Source organism: Oncorhynchus kisutch, linkage group LG11 (assembly GCF_002021735.2).
Source record: "Oncorhynchus kisutch isolate 150728-3 linkage group LG11, Okis_V2, whole genome shotgun sequence".
Classification (NCBI taxonomy): domain Eukaryota; kingdom Metazoa; phylum Chordata; class Actinopteri; order Salmoniformes; family Salmonidae; genus Oncorhynchus; species Oncorhynchus kisutch.
The window spans coordinates 19,892,019-19,917,198 of NC_034184.2; the positions used below are offsets into that span (position 1 = coordinate 19,892,019).

At 42.2% G+C, this 25,180-nt stretch overlaps 2 protein-coding genes across 2 annotated transcripts in view; one reads left to right on the top strand and one right to left on the bottom strand.

The window, feature by feature from the left end:
• Positions 1-748, bottom strand: part of ankfn1a (ankyrin repeat and fibronectin type III domain containing 1a) — a 221,125-nt gene extending 220,377 nt beyond the window's left edge. Inside the window, exon 1 of the mRNA XM_031835416.1 lies at positions 379-748. Coding sequence (XP_031691276.1) covers positions 379-438 — 60 coding nt within the window. The 5' untranslated portion in view covers positions 439-748. The remainder of the gene's footprint in view (positions 1-378) is intronic.
• A 10,127-nt stretch (positions 749-10,875) lies between these two features.
• LOC109899147 (transmembrane protein 100-like) lies at positions 10,876-21,160 on the top strand. The gene is made up of 2 exons (XM_020494201.2): positions 10,876-11,401; positions 19,553-21,160. Exon 2 carries the CDS (start codon positions 19,582-19,584, stop codon positions 20,056-20,058), a length of 477 nt encoding a protein of 158 aa, XP_020349790.1. The 5' UTR covers positions 10,876-11,401; positions 19,553-19,581; the 3' UTR covers positions 20,059-21,160.
• The last annotated feature ends 4,020 nt before the right edge of the window (positions 21,161-25,180 follow it).

A 25,180-nucleotide genomic window follows, 5' to 3' on the forward strand; every position in this document is an offset into this window, starting at 1 on the left:
TGTTGCAGCGAAACTACAATGTTACAGCAAAACGTAGTAATTTCAAAAGCCCCCGGGCGATTTCAAAGCAAGCTGCGGATACATTAAAAACTTTCTACTAAGCCTCATGGAGCCTAAAGTTACCATCTTTGTTTCTTTCCCCTTGAAATCTTAGTTCAGAACAAAACAGATACTCTCCCGAAGCATTCATTCGTCGTTTAGTCCCTGTTACGTGTCTATCTCTTTTTCTTCCTTTGTCTTGAGTTTGTTGCTGCCTAGCAATACAATAGCCTACATCCCTAAAATGCAATAGCCTAGCCTAAAAAATCAGGCAGAGGGTAGGCCGGATGTAGGCTAGTTCATATTTTCAAAAATACTTTGATTTTTAGGAGAACTTACCACGCAAATCCCCAGTTCGACATCATGGGGAGGTCGGACATCAGAGCGCTCGGTAGTCATCAGTTAATTAACCTATCGTCCCGGAGTGAGGATGGGCTGCAGCATCGGATAGCCGGACACCAATCTATAGCCGAGGGAAATGGTCCACATACAATCAGATAGTTACCACAAGTCCACGTCCTGCAGTAAACAGACTATATTTGGCAACCCCTTGGCTCGTACTTTATGTCAGAAAAAGATTGAGTCAGTTACTATGCGGAGACCTTCATCATCAGTTCAAAGCAGCTGTCTGAAGGAAAAGATAACTTGGACAGGAAATATTTATGTCGTTAGGCTGTCCGCCCAAAATTGCGAGGACTGCAATTAGGCTCCATCGACGGAGCAATCTGGATAAACAACAGCCCATCTCATCACACATCAACGTGACCACCTCATACATGAACGAGCTACATGAAAATACACTTTGAAAAGGAGTTTGATGACTGTTGGTCCTAGGCTACTTGGAACATGGAATAGTTGTATGGAAATGATGATAAAAAAGTGTTTGATGGTATTGTTAACTACAACACCACAATAATCAGCCTCTTCTTCATTCAAAACTACCACCATCATTATCAGCATCAGTAACCTCACTCACATAAATCAGTGGAAGGCTTAATCTAGCTGGATGATTTGGCAGATGTTGTCATTTCAACATGGGCCTTAAGAGATTTGTTTTACACATTAAAAACAGTCTTTGCAATATACTCTACAAAAACAATCAATCTGCCTACATCAAATACATAGGTTGCCTGATATTTCTCTGATGTACATGAGACACATAACAGTGGTGTGTGTGTTGTGAATGTTGGGATTATAAAAATACATTAATCATTCAATAAGATTCATTTCAGGGACTTGATTTCACGGAGTCCCAAATTGTACCCTATTCCCAGGAAAAATAAAGGCCTTTATAGTGCACTACTTTTGGCGAGGGCCCATATGGCTCTGGTCAAAATGTAGTTCACTATGTAGGTAATAGGGTGCCACTTGGGACAGACCCAGGGTTTGGCCAAAGCTTTTAGACTCACTTAAGGATGAACACATTAGGGAAATAATATTATACTCTGGGAACCGCACGGATGTTTTATATAATATCATACAGTTTATTTTTTTGGCTCCATATTTTACAAAATCTATCAGCTTTTCTTCTTTGTAATTATATTCTAAGCTATGTTTTATAGTCACTGTACGTATTATAGTCACTGTCCTTGATCTTGTTATCACACCACAGGAGGTTGGTGGCTCCTTAATTGGGGAGAACGGGCTCGGGGTAATGTCTAGAGTGGAGTCAGTGGAATGGTATCAAACACATGGTTTCCAGGTGTTTGATGCCATTCCATATGCTCCATTCCAGTCATTATTATGAGCCTTCCTCCCCTCAGCAGCCTCCACTGTATCACACGTTAGTCATTGGCCTCCCTAGTGGCGCAGCGGTCTAAGGCACTGCAGACCCTGGTTCGTTCCCAGGATGTGTCACAACCGGCCATGATCGTGAGTCCAATAAGGTCGGCGCAAAATTGGCCCAGCATCGTCCGGGTTAAGGGAGGGTTTGGCCGGGGGGGGTAGGCCATCATTGTAAATAAGAATTTGTTCTTAACTGACTTGCCTAGTTAAATAAATAAAAATGTAACTGCACATTTTAAAAACGTATAGTTGGCAAACTATCTTGTATACTCTTCATCCATATTTTTATGTAGTAGATAGCTAAGTGTGGTTGGGCCACAGTCAGCACATTACCATGATACACATCCCACCCCTAGGGGGCAGTGGCTGCCGGGGCCAGGCAAGGAAGCTCTGGTATGCATAAATCTGTGGTATTCACAGATGGGAGAGATTACCGCGCTAATCATATGAACGAGTGTGATTTACCAGCCCGCAGGGCTTTTGATTTTGAAGGCCTTGGAGTTTTTCGAATTATTTGTTGTTTGTCACCAACTGAACGACAATATTATAATTATCACAACTTTTTACTGTATACCTCAGAGCTCATTCATAAAGCATTTCACTGTAGCTTATCCAAACCTACAGTAGAGAGAGCTGTGTGTGTATACTGTACCCCAACATACTGTTAGTTGTATTCTCAGATATAAGCAATGCTGTACTGTAGGCACTGTACTCAAATTAGCCCCCCCCCCCCTTAATACAGGAATACAACTCACTTCTTGAATTGAAAGTTAATTGACCCTAACCCTGAATGTATGATATGTATGTGTCCAGGAAACATCTGTTGAATGCTCCCATTCTTACACAGGTCCCACCGTGTTTAATGTCAGCCAAGTGACCTGATGAGAGGGAAGGGGGAGAGGAAGAGGTTAAGAGAGACATAGAGAGGTGGGTATGGAGAGAGAGAGGGGGGGTGGAAAAGGATAAGAGAAAAGAGATATGTTCCTGTAGGTGTAAATTAACGATTGAAATAAAGACAGAGAGAGTCAAGGTCCAAGGCAGAGGATGAAAAAGAGGTAGCCATAAAACAAGTGAGAGACTAAATTATGAAAAAGAGGGAAAGTTACAAGAGCAGGTCTGGTTTCACTGGTTAGCAGTGTCTTCAGAACTCTGAAGTGAAGACAGCAGAGGAAATGTCCCTATAATTCCCAGTTTCCATGGGGATTCCACCACAGCAACCAGGGATTACCTCATTTCCTGCCTCTGTAATGTAAATATACCATAGCCTGCAGCCTCGGAGAACAGACAGGAAGGAGTTCAGGGTCAAAGGTTACTGTGCCAAAGAGAAGCCAGTGAACATGGGTAGACTCCTCGCCAGACCAGACCACACATTGGGTGTATCCCCAAATGGCACCCTATTCCCTATAGTGCACTACTGTTGACCAATGCACTTTAGACCCAGGTCAAACGTTGTGCACTATATAGGGAAAATGTTACGGGGAGCTGAACAGCAAACCCAAGAGCAGACTCAGACAAGGAGACTGCGATGAGGTAACCAAGGTATTTATTGAAACACAGGGGGAAGATTGAGTGCAGGCCAGGGGAAGCTCGGGCGGGTTGCTGGAAACCAGGTGCGGAGGCTGAGGCTGGAGTGAGAGGTGTGGGGACAGGGTAAGCAGGTCCGGAGGGGAATCCAAGGGAGTGTAGAGTGGGGAATCCAGGACAGAGTAGCAGGACTGACAAGAAGTCGGACTGGAAACAGGGACCAGAGTCTGTAGCGGAGAGGAAAACAGCATCAAGCAAGGGAAACAGGCACAACAGGCTAGCAACATGGACTGACTGGGCAGAGATTACTATCTTTTATTTTAAAAAATGTATTTCACCTTTATTTAACCAGGTAGGCTAGTTGAGAACAAGTTCTCATTTACAACTGCAACCTGGCCAAGATAAAGCAAAGCATTGTGACACAAACAACAACGCAGAGTTACACATGGAATAAACAAACATACAGTCAATAACACAATAGAATAGAAAAAGTAGAAAAAGATAGAAATAGAAAAAGTCTATATACAGTGTGTGCAAATGAGGTAAGATAAGGGAGGTAAGGCAATAAATAGGCCATAGTGGCAAAATACTTACAATTTAGCAATTAAACACTGGAGTGATAAATGTGCAGAAGATGCGTGTGCAAGTAGAGATACTGAAGTGCAAAGGAGAAAAAAAATATTTAAAAAAAATAACCGTATGGGGATGAGGTAGTTGCATGGGCTATGTACAGGTGCAATGATCTGTGAGCTGCTCTGACAGCTGGTGCTTAAAGTTAGTGAGGGAGATATGAGTCTCCAGCTTCAGTGATTTTTGCAATTAGTTACAGTCATTGGCAGCAGAGAACTAGAAGGAAAGGCAGCCAAAGGAGGAATTGGCTTTGGGGGTGACCAGTGAAATATACCTGCTGGAGCGCGTGCTACGGGTGGGTGCTACTATGGTGACCAGTGAGCTGAGATAAGGCAGGGCTTTACCTAGCATTTTCAAAACTCTGATTCAAAACTCAAAAGGACTGACAGTATCTCTTGTTTCACTATGCTCGCCACTGGGTCTGCGTCACACCAAAGGGTGGGCGTCACAAACACCAGGAATATTCTACTTCAAATGCTCCACCTCCGCACTCAACGCTACCCCAGAAATCACTCCTTTCAATGATGCCCTGTTCCTAAGAGCAAGCAAGAAACAGATCGTGACCCACATGCATGGAAAAACAAAGTCCACTTCAGCTTACCTTCACCAATTTAACAGTACCCAATGTCCTTTCCACCCAACCTGATACCACATATGGATCAGCCAAAAGGTAAGGATCCACTTTCTCCAAAAATCACACTCACACTGGGCCAGAATCATCTTCATCATAATCCTCGGGATGAGACTGGGATCTTCACCACATCTGTCACCTCAGGTAATTCCCCCTCAACCTCATCAACTTCACTATCTACCCTATCGTTCCACGCTTTGGGAGACAAGATCTGTGCTTAATGCCTTTTTTATGCTTTACGGCCTCCATCTTCTTCTCTTCCTGCATTCATTCTTTCTTACTACAAGAGCCAGAATGGGGCCGACAATGCTTTTTCGGAGTCATGGCCCTAAGCCACAATGTACTTTCCTCCATTTCTTTTCTGAGATCCACATGAAATCATCTTTGGAAAAGCTCTCCATATCCTCTTCTGTGACTAGTCTGCAGTCCTTTTCTTCTTCTTCTTCTTCTTCTTCTTCTACTTCGTCTTCTTCTTCTTCCCAAACGTAAACCAATAAATCTGTAATTCATTTTGCCGAGGAGGTCTTAGTCACTCAATTTTACATCTAACAAAGATGTTTGGTTGAAAGGATGTGAAAAAATGTGCATAAAAACTAGTTGTCTCTCGATGAATGAAAACAATCACTTAATTGAAGAATCCCATCCATAATCTTCCCACTCCTGCTAGAAATAGTACTGTTGACCAATCCCTGATGAAGGGGCATAGACTTCGGCTCCCAACTTTTCTTACATTTTTAGATTTGAGCCATTTAGCATGTAAGTGCATACATTTTTGCAAGAAAAAAAATTTGTGCGCAAGAACAGCCCCAAAAAAACCTGACGAACAAAAAAACAAACAAAACTGCCCCCAAATGTCATCATTATATGCACAAACTGTTTCGACTGGGAAGCATGCAACAGGCTTAAGGGATATGGTTAAGCTTCCACCTAGCCATTCAGAAGGCAAGGTGGAGCTACTACCAAATATGGTTGAAATGAAGATGTTTTAAGCTTACCGTAGGCTTCCCAGTCGAAACAGTTCCCACATATATTATGATGACATTTTCTGATGTTTTTGTTTGTTTTAATCTCCGGCAGGTTTTTTTCTGTCTGTTCGTGCACACACAAAAAATGGGGACTGATAGATGAAATGCGGACAGTCTGAGCACTGATGGTGTAACTCAGGCAGTTGTTGTTGCCATCTGTCCCATAGGTGTCCCATAGGTGTGATGATCGGATGTACCGATCCTGTGCAGGTGTTGTTACACGTGGTCTGCCACTGCGAGGACAATCAGCTGTCCGTCCTGTCTCCCTGTAGCGCTGTCTTAGGTGTCTCACAGTACGGACATTGCAATTTATTGTCCTGGCCACATCTGCAGTCCTTATGCCTCCTTGCAGCATGCCTAAGGTACGTTCACGCAGATGAGCAGGGAACCCGGGCATCTTTCTTTTGGTGTTTTTCAGAGTCAGTAGAAAGGCCTCTTTAGTGTCCTAAGTTTTCATAACTGTGACCTTAATTGCCTACCATCTGTAAGCTGTTAGTGTCTTAACGACCGTTCCACTGTTCTATAATTGTTTATGGTTCATTGAACAGGCATGGGAAACGGTGTTTAAACCCTTTACAATGAAGGTCTGTGAAGTTATTTGGATTTTTACGAATTATATTTGAAAGACAAATCCTGAAAAGGGACATTCCTTTTTATGTTGTCACTGAAAAATACTGTTGGCGGCAACTGTGTTAAAACCGGTTTAAACAGAGTACTGTAAATGTATATTTTGCAGTTGTGAAATTATTTTGATATAATATGAAAGTAGAGGGCTCGTAATCTAACGGCAGAACAGCTAAGTGTGTCGTTAGATGCTTTTTTGCCCTCCCACATCACTGTATATATACACAGAAGACCTCTGCTAAACATAGGATCACATGGTTTATCTGTCTCTCTGTGACCACGATAACTTCAGAACAAAGTTGACTACAATTACAAAGTTGCCAATGTCTTTGCAATTAATACAAACAACCAACTTATAAAAATATGGTTCAAATAAAATTGAGATGACTGCATTAAAATATAAATGCAGTAGGCTATATGCCTATTTCAATCATATTGAAATACATTTCATGTTCAATAAATTGACTGTAATTTGTCTCAGTATATTAAATGATTTGTAGCCTAATTTGTGCAATGTTGTGCAAAATCTGTGATTTAGTGCATTTTCATTAGGTAACGCCTTGATCATACCAATAGCGTCATTGCAAAATAGTATGCAGCATCATCTGGATGTGTGCAACAAAAGTTCACCATTCACCTTCTGCCAAGCCTTCTACACATACAGTTTGACTCATAGGTTCGATTAATCATTTCTACCAGCATGTCACCTGTGCAACTATAGAAAAAAAGATCCCCTTTACTCCACACACAAAGACACATACAAAGCTCTTCCTCACCCTCCATTTGGCAAATCTGACTATAACTCTATCCTCTTGTGTTACGAAGAGGATAGAGTCAAGCGTCAAGTGCAGAGAGCAGGTAATTCCGTACATGGATATTTTCTTCCAAAGACAGTGGAGACACGGACATGCAAAACCCAAGGGCGCATGAAACAACCCGTCCAAAATACAAAGGACTAAAACTGTCCGGAAAAATATAGATCACACTAATACACCAAAACCAAATAACAGAGAACAAGCCGCACAAATACCCAGTCGGCCTAGTGCCCTTAAATAGCCTACAAACAAACAATAACTCAAAACAGGTGTACCCAATTAAACCCAATAAACAGAAACAAACGAAAAGGGAATCGATGGCAGCTAATAGGCCGGCGCCGCCCGAACAGGAAGAGGCACCATCTTCGGCGAGATTCGTGACATCTTGATTCCTGCTTACATTCAAAAACTCAAACCTGAAATACCAGTGATGCCTCAATACTACGAAGTGGTCTGATGAAGCAGATGCTAAACTACAGGACAGTTTCGCTAGCACAGACTGGAATATGTTCCAGAATTTATCCGATGACATTGAGGAGTTTACCACATCAGTTACCATCTTCATTAATAAGTGCCTTGACAACGTCATCCCCACAGTGACAGTACATGCATATCCCAACCAGAAGCTATGGATTACAGGCAACATCTGCACTGAGCTATAGGCTAGAGCTGCCACTTTCAAGGAGCAGGACACTGGCAGCATCATGCTGTGGGGATGTTTTTCAGCGGCAGGGACTGGGAGACTAGTCAGGATCAAGTGAAATATGAACGGAGCAAAGTACAGAGAGATCCTTGATGAAAACCTGCTCCAGAGCACTCAGGACCTCAGACTGGGGTGAAGGTTCACCTTCCAACAGGACAAGGTGGGAGTGGCTTTGGGACAAGTCTCTGAATGTCCTTGAGTGGCCCAGCCAGAGACCGGACTTGAACCTGATCGAACATCTCTGGAGAGACCTAAAAAATAGCTGTGCAGCGACGCTCCCCATCCAACCTTACAGAGCTTGAGAAGATCTGCAGAGAAGAATGGGAGAAACTCCCCAAATACAGGTGTGCCAAGCTTGTAGCGTCATACCCAAGAAGACTTGAGGCTGTAATCGCTGCCAAAGGTGCTTCAACAAAGTACTGAGTAAAGGATCTGAATACTTACAATACCAGTCAAAAGTTTGGACACACCTATTCATTCAAGGATTTTCTTTGTTTTTACTATTTTCTACATTGTAAAATAACAGTGAAGACATCAAAATTATGAAATAACACATATGGAATCATGTAGTAACCAAAAAAAGTGTTAATCAAATCAAATATATGTTACATTAGAGATTCTTCAACTAGCCGGCCTTTGCCTTGATGACAGCTTTGCACACACTTGGCATGCTCTCAACCATGCTCTCCTGAGGAATGCTTTTCCAACAGTCCTGAAGGAATTCCCACGAATGCTGAGCACTTGTTGGCTGCTTTTCCTTCACTCTGCGGTCCAACTCATCCCAAACCATCTCAATTGGGTCGAGGTTGGGGGATTGTGGAGGCCAGGTCATCTGATGCAGCACTCCATCACTCTCCTTGGTCAAATAGCCCTTACACAGCCTGGAGGTGTGTATTGGGTGATTGTCCTGTTTAAAAAAAAATGATAGTCCCACTAAGAGCAAACCAGATGGGATGGCGTATTTCTGCTGAATGCTGTGGTAGCCATACTGGTTAAGTGTGCCTTGAATTCTAAATAAATCACAGACAGTATCACCAGCAAAGCACCCCCATACCAAAACACCTCTTCCTCCATGCTTCACGGTGGGAACCACACATGCAGAGATTATCCGTTCAACCACTCTTCATCTCAAAAAACAAGGCATTTGGAACCAGAAATCTCAAATTTGAACTCATCAGACCAAAGGCCAGATTTCCACCAGTCTAATGTCCATTGCTTGTGTTTCTTGGCCCAAGCAAGTCTCTTATTATTATTGGTGTCCTTTAGTAGTGGTTTCTTTGCAGCAATTCCACATGAAGGCCTGACTCACACAGTTTCCTCTGAACAGTTGATGTTGAGATGTGTCTGTTACTTGAACTCTGTGAAGCATTTATTTGGGCTGCAATCTGAGGTGCAGTTAACTCTAATGAACATATCCTCTGCAGCAGAGGTAACTCTGGGTCTTCCTTTCCTGTGGTGGTCCTCACGAGAGCCAGTTTCATCATAGTGCTTGATGGTTTTTGCGACTGCACTTAAAGAAACTTTCAAATGTCTTTGTTCCGCATTGACTGACATTCATGTCTTAAAGTAATGATGGGCTGTCATTTCTCTTTGCTTATTTGAACTGTTCTTGCCATTAAATGGACTTGGTCTTTTACCAAATAGGGCTATCTTCTGTATACCACCCCTACCATGTCACAACACAACTGATTGGCTGAAACGCATTAAGAAGGAAAGAAATGCCACAAATGAACTTTTAACAAGGCACACCTGTTAATTGAAATGCATTCCAGGTGACTAACTCATGAAGCTGGTTGAGAGAATGCCAAGATTGTGCAAAGCTGTCATCAAGGCAAAGGGTGGCTACTTAAATATATTTTGATGTGATTAACACTTTTTTGGTTACTACATGATTCCATGTGTGTTATTTAATAGTTTTTAATGTCTTCATTATTATTCTACAATATAGAAAATAGTAATAAATAAATAAATAAACTGGAATGAGTAGGTGTGCCCAAACCAGTCATATTCTTTTTTTCTTTTCTTTTTTTAATACATATGCAAAAATATCTAAAAACTTGTTTTCGCTTTATCGTTATGGGGTATTGTGTGTATATTGATGAGGGTAACAAATTATGTAATCCATTTTTGAACAAGGCTGTAAAGTATCAAAATGTGGAAAACGTCAAGAGGTCTGAATACTTTCTGAATGCACTGTATCTACAATATGTCAATTTCCTCTTACCCCTACACATCGACTCGGTACTGGTACCCCATGTATATCGCCAAGCTGTCATTGGTCATTGTGTATTTGTTCCTTGTGTTTCTCGTGATACAATTGTTTTGTTTACAAAGCATGTGACAATTAACATTTGATTTGTCCTCAAACTTGTATCTCTAACAGACCAATTAAAAATGCTTGCTTTTTCCTCATAAAGGATGATGTAATCCTCCTGAGGATGAGCTGGCCAATCAGCGGTCTACTGTATGAATATTTTTTATGAGCGGTATAAGCCATTCTGTTGTTGGAGTATGCCCTAACCATTCCAACACAGAAAAGCTGCTTTATAACATACTTAATTAAAAACTGCTAGTAGATACCATAGACTTCCAGTCATTCCGTTAATGCTAGTTAGCGTTGGCTCTCAAAACTACCTCTAACTTCTTTCATACTGGAGAAAGAGACATCTGACTGAGGAGGTAGATAAAGAGCCTCATTTCCCAAATCCCGAAGTATCACTTTAATTATAGGTCATATTTAATAGAAATCTGGAAACACTGGAGAGTTAGTTACTGTAAAGGCCATTCCTCGTTAGTGACATAGGTGCTCGTTGACACCTTGAAACACTAGTAGAACTGAACAACATGGATAAGACAAAGTATTATGTCATAACAGTAAACAAGTGAATTTTGCAATTATGTTATTATATACACTACCGGTAAAATAATCAAAAACAAATTGAATTTTTGTTTGAATACAGAATCAGTTGTGACGCTATGGTCATAAAGACAACGCAATTGTGTTTGCTGTATACTTTAAAATAAGGGCTAAGGGTGGAAAGGGTTAAAAGTTTCCTTGCTTGTTCAGTAGGTGAGGGGGAGAGGAAAGTCGTGTCTCACAGACACTCCCCCCTTTAGCTATTGATTTCCCCCTGCGTGATTCTCCAAGACGATGTAGACCAGATCATTGCAGAGAGCCACAGCTTTCTAGACATGCCTGCACGATACATATACAGTGTATAGAGAGAATAGAAGTGAGTGGAATGAACGATGGTCGGCTATATATCTCATTCTGGGGAAACATCTGCGCATATAATACATTTTCATATGCTGGTGCTAAAGTTAAACAGGATAGTTGTATATTCTATTCTTTCTAACACGACCTGATAATGGACAAAAAACGAATGGATGACATAGAACTTCAAGCTCGAGATGAGAGTGAATAGGCTGACGGTTGCATTCCCTTACCACAAAGACGCACTGTTTCAGAAGACTGAGAAGAGCTCCAGGATACAGTAACTTCAACTGATGTATTTTACCTTAATTGTGAAATTCACAGTTATTATTGGCACTGAATACTATATTCCTGAAACTACAATATATTCATGGGTTAGGTGTAAAATATGGAATCAGTCAGCATTTTAAGGTGAGTAATTAGATTGTTTGTTTTTTTCATTCAAAATAATCTCTATCACGCGCGCCTAGGCCAACGAATATTGTATCACATACTAGTTGACATCGACAGAGAAGAGTTGATGACGGATCCCAGCTAGCACATAATGTTCTGAGAACCATAGGTTTCTTCAAGCTTGGTGAGAGCGTGGTTGACCTATGGTTATATTGCATACAACCTTTCTGGGAATGGTGCAGGAGACAGCAGAAGGAGCACCCCAGTATCCACATCGACCTGACTGCAGTGGAGAAGGTGAAAAGTTTCAAGTTCCTCGGTGTACACATCACTGACAATCAGAAATAGTTCACCCACACAGACATTGTGGTGAAGAAGGCGCAACATTGTCTCTTCAACTTCTGGAGGCTGAAAAAATGTGTCTTGGACCCCTAAGACCCTCACAAACTTTTGCAGATGCACCATTGAGAGCATCCTGTTGGGCTGTACCACAGCCTGGTATGGCAACTGCAGCACCCGCAACCACAGGGCTCTCCAGAGGATTGTGCGGTCTGCCCAACGCATCACCGGGGACACATTGCCTGCCCTGCAGGATGCCTACAGCACCCGATGTCACAGGAATGCCAAAAAGATCATCAAGGACATCAACAACCCGAACCATGGCCTGTTCAGCACGCTATCATCCAGAAGGCGAGGTCAGAACAGGTGCATCAAACCTGGGACCAAGAGACTGAAAAACAGCTTCTATCTCAAGGCCATCAGACTGTTAAATAGTCAACACTAAACGGCCCCCACCCAGTATGCTGCCCTGAACTTAATTTGTGGAATTTCTTTCCTTCTTATTAACGCGTTTGAGCCAATCAGTTGTGTTGTGACAAGGTAGGGGTGGTATGCAGAAGATGGCCTTATATGGTAAAAGTCCATATGTGACCCATTTCAGGAAACTAGGCATATGTCGAAGTGCACTAGTTCAAAGGAGAGCCGTTTGAACGTTATCTTTAAAAAAAATCTAAATGCGTTTTTTGTCAGAAATGTCTTCTCGAACATGTGAACTTTCATGTGCTTTAATAACAAACTTGTTTGCCACCTGTAAATACAAATAAAATTGTTAAATTACGACCCGTTGGTTTAGTCACAGAAAAAGCCAGCAACTTTCCCACTAGCCATGATTGGCAGAGATAATGAGTGGGCTGGACATGCAGAACGATGAGTTTGGATACCATATAGCGGGCTTCTGTCTATTTGAACTGGTCAGTATGTCTAGGTAATCCTGTCTAACGTGGCTTTTTAAAAAATCTAATCAAATTGTATTAGTCACATGTGCCGAATACAACAGTGAAATGCTTACTTACGAGCCCCTAACCAACAATGCAGTTTAAAAAAAATATGTCTAAGAATAAAAGTTCAAAGTAACAAGAAATTAAAGAGCAGCAGTAAAATAACAATAGCGAGACTACATACATGGGGTACCGATACAGAGTCAATGTGTGGGGGCACCGTTAGTTGAGGTAGTATGTACTGTACATGTAGGTAGAGTTATTAAGGTGACTATGCATAAAGGACAACAGAGAGTAGCAGTGGTGTAAAGAGGGGGAGAGGGGGGAAATGCAAATGGTCTGGGTAGCCATATGACTAGATGTTCAGGAGTCTTATGGCTTGGGGGTAGAAGCTATTTAGAAGCCTCTTGGACCTAAGATTGGCGCTCCGGTATCACTTTCTGTGCGGTAGCAGAGAGAACCGTCTATCACTAGGGTGGCTGGAGTCTTTGACAATTTTTAGGGCCTTCCTCTGACACCGCCTGGTATAGAGGTCCTGGATGGCAGGAATCTTGGTCCCAGTGATGTACTGGGCAGTTCGCACTACCCTCTGTAGTGCCTTGTGGTCAGAGGCCGAGCAGTTGCCATACCAGGCAGTGATGCAACCTGTCAGGATGCTTTTTTCAGTCTCCTGAAGAGGGAATAGGTTTTGTCGTGCTCTTTTCATGACCTCCTTGGTGTGCTTGGACCGTGTTATTTTGTTGGTGATGTGGACACCAAGGAACTTAAAGCTCTCAACCTGCTCCATTGCAGCCCCGTTGATGAAAATGGGGGCGTGCTCGATCCTCTTTTTCCTGTAGTCCACAATCATCTCCTTTGTCTTGTTCATGTTGAGGGAGAGGTTGTTGTCCTGGCACCACACGGCCAGGTCTCTGACCTCCTCCCTATAGGCTGTCTCGTGATTGTTGGTGATCAGGCCTACCACTGTTGTGTCATCTGCAAATTTAATGATGGTGTTGGAGTCATGCCTGGCCATGCAGTCATGAGTGAACAGGGAGTACAGGAGGGGCCCCTGTGTTGAGGATCAGCATGGTAGATGTGTTGTTACCTACCCTTACCACCTGTTTGCGGCCCGTCAGGAAGTCCAGGATCCAGTTGCAGAGGGAGGTGTTTAGTGCCAGGGTCCTTAGCTTATTGATGAGCTTTGAGGGCACTATGGTGTTGAATGCTGAGCTGTAGTCAATGTAGTGCATTCTCACATAGGTGTTCCTTTTGTCCAGGTGGGAAAGGGCAGTGTGGAGTTCAATAGAGATTGCATCATCTGTGGATCTGTTGGAGCGGTATGCAAATTGGAGTAGGACTAGGGTTTCTAGGATGATGGTGTTGATGTGAGCCATGACCAGTCTTTCAAAGCAACGGGCAGATTACCTTAGTGTTCTTAGGCACGGGCAGTATGGTGGTCTGCTTGAAGCATGTTGGTATTACAGACTCGGACAGGGAGAGGTTGAAAATGTCAGTGAAGACACTTGCCAGCTGGTCAGCGCATGCTCGCAGTACACGTCCTGGTAATCTGTCTGGCCCCGCGGCCTTGTGAATGTTGACCTGTTTAAAGGTCTTACTCACATCGGCTGTGGAGAGAGTGATCACACAGTCTTCCGGAACAGCTGGTGCTCTCATGCATGTTTCAATGTTATATGCCTCGAAGCGAGCATAGAAGTAGTTTAGCTCGTCTGGTAGGCTCGTGTCATTGGGCAGCTCTCGGCGGTGCTTCCCTTTGTAGTCTGTAATGGTTTGCAAGCCCTGCCACATCCGATGAGCGTCAGAGCCAGTGCGGTACGATTCGATCTTAGTCCTGTATTGACGCTTTTCCTTTTTGATCGTTCATCGGAGGGCATAGCAGGATTTCTTAAAAGCTTCCGGGTTATAGGCCCACTCCTTGAAAGCGGCAGCTCTAGCCTTTAGATCAGTGCAGATGTTGCCTGTAATCCATGGCTTCTGGTTGGGGTATGTACGTACAGTCACTGTGGCGACGACGTCATCGATGCACTCATTGATGAAGCACTCCTCAATGCCATCAGAGGAATCACGGAACATATTTCAGTCTGTGCTAGCAAAACAGTCCTGTAGCTTAGCATCTGCTTCATCTGACCACTTTTTTATTGATCTAGTCACTGGTGCTTCCTGCTTAAATTTTTGCTTGTAAGCAGAAATCAGGAGGATAGAATTATGGTCAGATTTGCCAAATGGAGGGTGAGGGAGACCTTTGTATGCGTCTCTGTGTAGAGTATAGGTGGTCCAGAGTTATTTTTCCTCTGGTTGCACATTTAACATTATGATGGAAATTTGGTCAAATGGATTTAAGTTTCCCTGCAATAAAGGTCCCGGCTACTAGGAGTGCCGCCTCTGGGTGAGCGTTTTCTTGTTTGCTTATGGCGGAATACAGCTCATTCAATACTGTCTTAATGCCAGCCTCTGACTATAGGGGTATGTAAACAGCTACAAAGAATACAGATGAAAACTCTCTTGGTAGATAGTGTGGTCTACAGTTTATCATGAGATACTGTACCTTAGGCTAGCAATGGCTCGAGACTTCCTTAGATATCGTGCACCAGCTATTATGTACAAAAATACATAGTCCGCCGCCCCTTGTCTTACCAGACGCCGCTGTTCTATGCTGTCGGTACATCGTCTAACCAGCCAGCTGTATGTTGATATTGTCGTCGTTCAGCCGCGACTCTGTGAAGCATAAGATGTTACAGTTTTTTATGTCTTGCTGGTAGTTTAATCTTCCACGTAACTCGTCGATTTTATTCTCCAAGGATTGCACGTTTGCAAGCAGAATGTAGAGAAGTCGGGGCTTATTCGATCCCCTACGAATTCTCAGAAGGCAGCCGGCCTTTCGCCCCTCTTTCACCGCCTCCTATTCACGCAGATCACGGGGATCGGGGCCTGTTCCCAAGAAAGCAGTATATCCTTCGCGTCAGGCTCGTCAGAGTCATGAAAGGGAAAAAAGTATTCTGCTAGTCTGTGGTGAGTAATCGCAGTCTTGATGTCTAGGAGTTATTTTCAGTCATAAGAGACAATAGTGGCAACATTATGTACAAAATAAGTTTAAAAAAGAAGTTACAAACAACGCAAATAAACAAACAAAAAAATGCAATTGGCTGGGGGCACGTAAAAAGTCTGCCTTCTTCTCCGGCGCCATCTTAAACGTATCGCATAGTAAAACTGTGTAAGCCGAATGTCAATTGAGTGTCAATTGTAATACAAGAAATTAATTTATTAATGTCTACATTCAACTTGTAAAAGTTGATTGTGATATGATTCAGATGATTTATTTTATTTTGTGGTGTTGTCCCGCTGCAGGAGTGGGCAATTCCAGTCCTCCAGGGCCTGATTGGTGTCACAGTTTTGCCCCAGCCCCAGCTAACACACCTGACTCCAATAATTACCTAATCATGATCTTCAATTTAGAATGCAATTTGATTAAACATCTGTGTTTTCCTAGAGATTGAGAAAAAGTGTGACACCAATCAGGCCCTCGAGGACTGGAGTTGCCCACCCTTGTGCCTGGCCTTAAAGTCATATTCTCAAATTGTTCAGAGAACTTTAAAAAATAACGTTCTTCTGTGGGAATTTCAGCACTTCCACAGAACATTCCACACAAGTTCTACAGTGCCTTGCAAAGATATTCATTCCCCTTGGCGTTTTTGATATTTTGTTGCATTACAACCTGTAATTTAAATCGATTTTTATTTGGATTCCATGTAATGAACATACACAAAATAGTCCAAACAGCCCCCTTGAACTTTGCGACCTTTTGCCACATTTCAGGCTTCAAACATAAAGATATAAAACTGTATTTTCTTTGTGAAGAATCAACAACAAGTGGTACACAATCATGAAGTGGAACGACATTTATTGGATATTTCAAACTTTTTTAACAAATCAAAAACTGAAAAATTGGGCGTGCAAAATTATTCAGCCCCTTTACTTTTAGTGCAGCAAACTCTCTCCAGAAGTTCAGTGAGGATCTCTGAATGATCCAATGTTGACCTAAATGACTAATGATGATAAATACAATCCACCTGTGTGTAATCAAGTCTCCGTATAAATGCACCTGCACTGTGATAGTCTGAGAGGTCCGTTAAAAGTGCAGAGAGCATCATGAAGAACAAGGAACACACCAGGCAGGTCCGAGATACTGTTGTGAAGAAGTTTAAAGCCGAATTTGGATACAAAAAGATTTCCCAAGCTTTAAACATCCCAAGGAGCACTGTGCAAGCGATAATATTGAAATGGAAGGAGTATCAGACCACTGCAAATCTACCAAGACCTGGCCGTCCCTCTAAACTTTCAGCTCATACAAGGAGAAGACTGATCAGAGATGCAGCCAAGAGGCCCATGATCACTCTGGATGAACTGCAGAGATCTACAGCTGAGGTGGGAGACTCTGTCCATAGGACAACAATCAGTCGTATATTGCACAAATCTGGCCTTTATGGAAGAGTGGCAAGAAGAAAGCTATTTCTTAAAGATAAAAAGTGTTGTTTAAAGTTTGCCACAAGCCACCTGGGAGACACACCAAACATGTGGAAGAAGGTGCTCTGGTCAGATGAAACCAAAATTGAACTTTTTGGCAACAATGCAAAACGTTATGTTTGGCGTAAAAGCAACACAGCCCATCACCCTGAACACACCATCCCCACTGTCAAACATGGTGGTGGCAGCATCATGGTTTGGGCCTGCTTTTCTTCAGAATTGAAGAAATGATGGATGGCGCTAAATACAGGGAAATTCTTGAGGGAAACTTGTTTCAGTCTTCCAGAGATTTGAGACTGGGATGGAGGTGCACCATCCAGCAGGACAATGACCCTAAGCATACTGCTAAAGCAACACTCTAGTGGTTTAAGGGGAAACATTTAAATGTCTTGGAATGGCCTAGTCAAAGCCAAGATCTTAATCCAATTGAGAATCTGTGGTATGACTTCAAGTTTGCTGTACACCAGTGGAACCCATCCAACTTCAATGAGCTAGAGCAGTTTTGTCTTGAAGAATGGGCAAAAATCCCAGTGGCTAGATGTACCAAGGTTATAGAGACATGCCCCAAGAGACTTGCAGCTGTAATTGCTGCAAAAGGTGGCTCTAACAAAGTATTGACTTTGGGGGATGAATAGTTATGCATGCTCAAGTTTTCAGTTTTTTTGTCTTATTTCTTGTTTGTTTCACAATAAAAATTATTTTGCATCTTCAAAGTGGTAGGCATGTTGTGTAAATCAAATGATACAACCCCCCCCCCCCCCCCCCCCCCCTTTAAAAAATTGTTTTGATTCCAGGTTGTAAGGCAACAAAATAGGAAAAATACCAAGGGGGTGAATACTTTTGCAAGCCACTGTATTTAATGTAATATTTTTACTACATTCGGGGAACGTTCTAAATCCACAAAATAACTATTGCATTTTGCAGCATATGATGACTTTTCGCTTCTTGAAAGTCCAATATCTGATAAACTTGACTGCTGACATGCAAAGCATTTTGGGACTGTATCAACAGTGGACTAATGAAAAAAAGTTATATTTAAGCAATGTTTTCAGAACTTTCTGAGAATGTATGGTTCTCTTTTATGCTAGTTCTTTGCAATAAAGAAATGTTTAAAAAAACCATCCACATCAATTGTCTCTAAATTCCTTTCTCAGAAAATAAACAAAACTTTCCCTAAAAAAACGCAAGAAAACTTTAGCAATGTTCAGAAAAAGTTCTATGATTGTTATTTAAAAACATATATATTCTGTTCTCAGCATCAACAAATATCTTGGTTAAATGTGTTCAGGTGTGTTGGCTGCGCTTACTATTTGGCCACACCTGATCTTACGGAGTGATTGTTTCCTTTGAAATGGGTTTTGTTTGAATAGACCAAAATGTACAGCTTTGTATGCGTAACAAAACACAGCATCCTAGCTCTATCCTGGTGGTGCAGTAGACAAATTCCAGTGATAGAGAACAGGAGCACACAGGTTCAAATCTCAATGATGCTGTATCAGAATTATTTTAAACAGTTTACATGATTAATGCCTAAACAAGTTAATGTCCTACCCAAAATAAGTCTTATTGGAACATTCAGTGAAGGTTTTTAGAAAGTTATTCAAAAACCTCAAAATTTCGTTCTTAGACTGTTAAGAAAACTTTCAATAATAACCACTACAAAACTTTAACAATATTTAGAAAATGTTCTCAGAATGTTATTAAATTACCTTCAAATAACCTATAATTTGCATTGTCAGAGCATTAATAAAACCTCCCAGGAAAACTTTCTTTGAACCTTCCAGAGTAAAACGTTCTCAGAACCTCCTTGCAATCTCCAAATACATTTTCACAGAGCAAGCAAAATGTTCAGTTTTACCAGTCAGGAAATGTTTGGCTTCATTCCCACAACCAATGTGAAACCAAAACCATCTGTTCCCACAACTTCCAAGGAACCAAATGTGCTAGCTGGGATCATAGCGTTTTTTTTTATAGCTTTAGGCTACATTATTTATTTCATCATTAGAGCGGACTGTTTATCAAATTGGTTGGCTCCTGTTTCACAGAGGTGTCGTAATGATAGCTGCCTTTCTCTGGGAAATTTGACAGTTATGTTGCGCACTGTCGATGCCTCACGTCCAACTGCCAACAATGCATCCGGTGGAAATATTACTGCCAGGGCATAGACATTGGCACAGAGATCTTTCATTTCAATGGGAACAGGCTTCAATTTAGAGACATACCTCAACTCACTGTAATTCAGTAAATTGTGAACTGCTGACATCCTTTATTTTTGTGCTAATCCTTAAGGTGTAGTCAGGGTTTTCTCTGTTTTGTTTTCAATATGACTAAAATGTATTTTTCTCTCTCTGTACCCCACACTGATTGACAGACTCAACAGGTTGACCACTGAAAATTAAGATGGCCCACCATTTCCTAGCTAACAAAATCTCTATGCCAGACGACCCCATCAGCAGAAACTCACCGAAAGTCCCAAAAAGCGCCATGAAAACGCCAACATCAACCTCCGAGAAAGTCCCCACAGAGAAATCCAACAACAACAAGAAGGACTGTAGCGTCGTCGTGACGACTGTCCCGTTAATCAACGAGATGCAGCTGACAGCGGCCACAGGTGGGGCGGAGATGTCGTGCTACCGGTGCACAGTGCCATTCGGCGTGGTGGTCCTCATTGCCGGTATTGTGGTAACTGCTGTGGCGTACATGTTCAACTCACACGGCTCCACCATCTCGGTGCTGGGGCTGGTTCTGCTGTCGGCCGGGCTGGCTCTACTGGGGTCCAGTGCCGTCTGTTGGAGGGTCCGGCTGGGGCAGAAGAAGGACCGGAGGAGGGAGAGTCAGACGGCCCTCATGTCCAACCATGGTGTCTGTGTGGTCTGAGCCCTGAGGGAGATAGGGACTGTTAAATGGAAGTTTGAACAATTTGAAGTTTGAATGAAGAGGTAATGAACAGAGACTACTAGAGAGAGATGAGGGATGTCAGAGGGGGTTGGGTATGAAGGACATTGTCCAAAACAGATGCTTAGCTGAAGGACTAGAATGGCCTAGAAAGACCATATGTACTGTAGGTAAGATCCTATCTGTAAGGACTAGAGTGGCCTACAAAGACTGGCAGGTAGCCTAACAGTTAAAAGAGTGTTGAGCCAGTAACCAAAAGGTTGCTGGTTTGAATCCCTGAGCTGACTAGATGAAAAATATGTTGCTGTACCCTTTAGCAAAACAAGTACAACCCTAATTACTCTGGATAAGAATGTCTGCTAAATTATTTTAAAAATCATGAAGATGGAATAACCAAATTATTGGAGAGGAAGGATGGAGTAGGGTGAATTTGCCCCTAGATTCTGGCTTTTTTCATTTTCCTCAATAATGGTTAAGGTTAGGATTGGGGTAGAGCAAGCTGATCCTAGATCTGTACTTAGGGGAAACTTCACCCTGGAGCAGAAAGGATAGTTGCACGGAGGACCATGATTCTCCATTCTACTATACTCATGCATTTCATGTGCTGCATCTGTGACTCTATGGCTGCTCAATTGATGTTTCAAGTGAACATTTCATAGGTACTTAAGGTTATGTCTTAGATATGTAGACAGTAGCTGACTTTACAGGGTCAAATCACCCTTTATTACTACGTAAAGTGAACCTAGGAAGTGATTGCCTAAATGAAGTCAATGTATCTCTCAAGTTCGATATGCATGATTTTTTATGCTTCCAATGTACTTTTGTAACTGCCTATTATGCCTACTATTGATTAATTTGATACAGTTTGTGCCAAACTGTGTTAGTATAGTACAAGACCATAGCTGTGGCAAAGAAAGTTGTGGTTTCATATGTACCATTGTACTCTGGTAAAGTTGTATTTTCATGATATTTATGACAAATCTGTTGATATATATTTGGAATATTTGTGCCACTACACTTAAGATGTTAAATCCATGTGCCAATAAATCTGTCAATCAACCAATAAATCAATCAACCAATCAAATTACATTTTATTCATATATATCCCTATTAACAAAAACATCAGTATCAGTAACTAAGACTAAGCCATTTCACGTTGCTCTCTGCATATTGTATTTCTAAATCAAGTTTGGGGAGTTTGAGGGGGCTGGACAGTGGTAGTGGGGTGGGGCAGTGGGGGTAGTTGTATTTATAGTGTGTGTTTACGTTGCTTAGCATCCTTCCAACGCCAACGGAGATAATCAAATCATTGGGTTGCGTCACTGTGGGGCTACCGGCTACAACACGTTGTCGCTTCCAAGGCTCTAACTTTATCTCCACTGGAATGGAGCAGGCAGGGAATGTTATGGGAAGAGAGGGGGGCAGAGAGCGGGGGCAGAGTGAGCAAGGAAGAGAGAGAGAGAGAGAGAGGCAGAGAGGGGGAGGAAGAGAGAGGCATAGGGAGAGAGAGGGAGAGAGAGAGAGAGAGAGAGAGAGAGGGAGAGAGAGAGAGAGGCAGAGAGGGGGAGGAAGAGAGAGGCATAGGGAGAGAGAGGGAGAGAGAGGGAGAGAGAGAGAGAGAGAGAGAGAGAGAGAGAGAGGCAGAGAGGGGGAGGCAGAGAGAGGCATAGGGAGAGAGAGGGAGAGAGAGAGAGAGGGAGAGAGGCAGAGAGGGGGAGGAAGAGAGAGGCAGAGGGAGAGAGAGGGAGAGAGAGAGAGAGAGAGAGAGTTGCATCACCCTGACACCAGAACTGTAGATCCAACAGTCATCACTTTGAGAGTTCTCAATAAATACACAAGGGAGTATTCTCTTACAATCCACATAAACACACACACAGAGTCCCAGTACTTGACGTAACTGTGGAGGATAAAATAGACGTAGGTGATGAAATGTGCAATGATACAGTAGTAGAAAATTAAGTCATGATGTCCATTGGCTTAATATAGAGCATTACTTTTGACCAGTTGTGCACTACACGGGGGGGGGGGGGGGGGGGGGGGGCATTTCAGACGCACACTAACCCCAATTGGGCAATAGTTAGATAGAACCCTATATAATCCTGTTAGCCTGAGTGCCAGCCTGTTTGTTCATCCCAACTCCATATGACAGCAATGGAGTACACAAGAGCACAGACAGATCTGTTCCACTCAGTCCCTCCCTTCCTGAGAACATTGTTGGTGTCGGATTCAGGAACCAGAGGTGTGGCAGCAGTGTCCCCACTATCTCACGCACACACACACACACACACACACACACACACACACACACACACACACACACACACACACACACACACACACACACACACACACACACACACACACACACACACACACACACACACACACACACACACACACACACACCTTGTTCCCTGTGAAAGGGCCTGGCAGGCTACCACAGGGAAATGGCAAATGGACTAACTATTAAAAGGACTAAGGGATCAGAGAGAGAACAGGAAGTAGGTTAGTGAGACTGTGAGACTACACACCCTTTACTAAAACTTTGAACAATGCCCCTCCACTCCACCCCAATGCCCCCAGATGCCAATTGTCATCACTGGGCACCGCGCTCTGTTAATTTAAGTGAATATGATCCTCAGCATTGGTTATATAATGATACTGTAGTTATATCAGTAAAGTTGCGATGAGGACCATGACACAGTGCTATTCGCAATTTGACGTTTGCTGCAATGCAATTTGACAAATGTCTAGAATCTAGAGTCAACAGGAGTTTGTGAGATGATGCAGTTATAGTGTTTTATAACGTTTTCTGTTACATGTTTGCAATATTACAATAAAAACCTGATTATGTGGTTCCAAGTTTTCACATTGCTTGTCTCCGGCAGGTGTAGTTGCTATGAAGTAGGAACATTGCTAGCCAATGACAGTCAGTCCCTTTATTGGTGTAATGGAGCTAATTTCCTACCTGCTCCTCTCCTCTGCCCGGGTCAATGCAACCATGTTGCTATAACAAAAGGAACAAAGTATCTGGCCAATTAACTGTGTGTGTATGTATGTGTGTGTGCGTGCTTTGGTGTGTGTGAGACAGTGGCTCACTTCCTGAGAAGTCAAAAGTCATTCTCATTAACTTCCTGTTCCTGTTTTCAGACTTCAGTCAGCATGGCAATACAGACCCCTTTTGTTACGCCACGATCCCATGATTCATTTAGTGGTGATTTGGAATATAAAATAACTTAGAACTTCTGTTCCTAAAATGCATTAGTACTTTTGATGTCAGTACACTCTACCCACATTATGAGTACTTGAAAGCATGAGAGTACTTTTAACAGCTGTCCCAAAAACTCCTTTAAACTTCTGAGATTTCCCCACATCTGCACTTGAGCTGCAACCTTGTTGGTGGGTTTAATTTCAAAAGCCTTTTATTTGGGGCCGAGTTTGGAGGGATGTAGGCGTTGCTGGATCTCCAAGAGGGAGGAGGACTGTGAGAGGAGGTCTGTGGTTACGTCACAAATGGTGCCCTTTTCCCCATAAGGCAAAATTTGTGCACTATATAGGGATTAGGGGGCCATTTGTGATTCAGACAAAGTTTGTGAGTTCAGCTGTGACCTCTAGCATCAAATTTGTATTTGATTTATTTAACCTTTATTTAGCCAGATGAGTTAAGAACAGTCTTGAAAGAAGATCGCTTGTTAATGTTTGTGACAGCCAGGGTTCAAACTGAAATGTCCATCTTTTGATTAAAACATAATGTGCAGACTATTTCCACAACTAAACAGTCTGAGATACAAACAGTACAAGGAAATAGAAAGTTCACTACATTCTTATTGGCATGATTCTTTAGGGACCAGAAACAGTTTACATAAAAATGTCAAAGTAGGAGTGCTGATCCAGGATCAGGTCCCCTCTGTTAAACACTTCTTAGGGCTGCAATCCCGTTAACGGGATTGATATGACAACAGCCAGTGAAAGTGCAGGGCGCCAAATTTAAAACAACAGAAATCTCATAATTACAATTCCTCAAACATACATGTATCTTATACCGTTTTAAAGGTAATCTTGTTGTTAATCCCACCACAGTGTCAGAATACAAATAGGCTTTACAGCGAAATCAACACAAACGATTAAATTAGGTGACCACCAATTCACAGTAAAACACAGCCATTTTTCCAGCCAAAGAGAGGAGTCACAAAAAGCACAAATAGAGATAAAAATGAATCACTAACCTTTGATGATCTTCATCAGATGACACTCATAGGACTTCATGTTACACAATACATGTATGTTTTGTTCGATAAAGTGCATATATATCTAAAATAAATCTCAGTATACATTGACGCGTTACGTTCACTAGTTCCAAAAACATCCGGTGATATTGCAGAGAGCCACATCATTTTACAAAAATACTCATTATAAATGTCGATGAAAATACAATTCTTAGACAGGGAAATATAGATATACCTATCCTTAATGCAACCACTGTGTCAGATTTTAAAAAAACTTTACGGAAAAAGCAAACCATGTAATAATCTGAGTGGGCGCTCAGAAAAAAATTAATAATTATCCGCCATGTTGGAGTCAACAGAAATCAGAAATCACATCAGAAATATTCCCTTACCTTTGATGATCTTCATCAGAATGCACTCCCAGGAATCGTAGTTCCACAATAAATGCTTGATTTGTTCAATAATGTCCATTATTTATGTCCAAGTAGCTACTTTTGTTAGCACGTTTAGTACCCAAATCCAAACGCTTGTGCAGGTCCAGCCGAACGTCGGACGAAAACTTCAAAAAGTTATATTACAGGTCGAAGAAACTTGTCAAACTAAGTATAGAATCAATCTTTAGGATGTTGTTATCATAAATATTCAATAACGTTCCAACCGGAGAACTCCTATGTCTGTAGAGAAGCAATGGAACGCAGGTCGCTATCATGTGAAATGCATGTGACCAGGATCTGGCTCTCTACCAGTAGAAGCCTCATTCAAGTTTCTAAAGACGGTTGACATCTAATGGAAGCCCTAGGAAGTGCAACTTGATCAATATCCCACTGTGTATTTGTTTGGATTTCTTCTCAGGTTTTTGCCTGCCATATGAGTTCTGT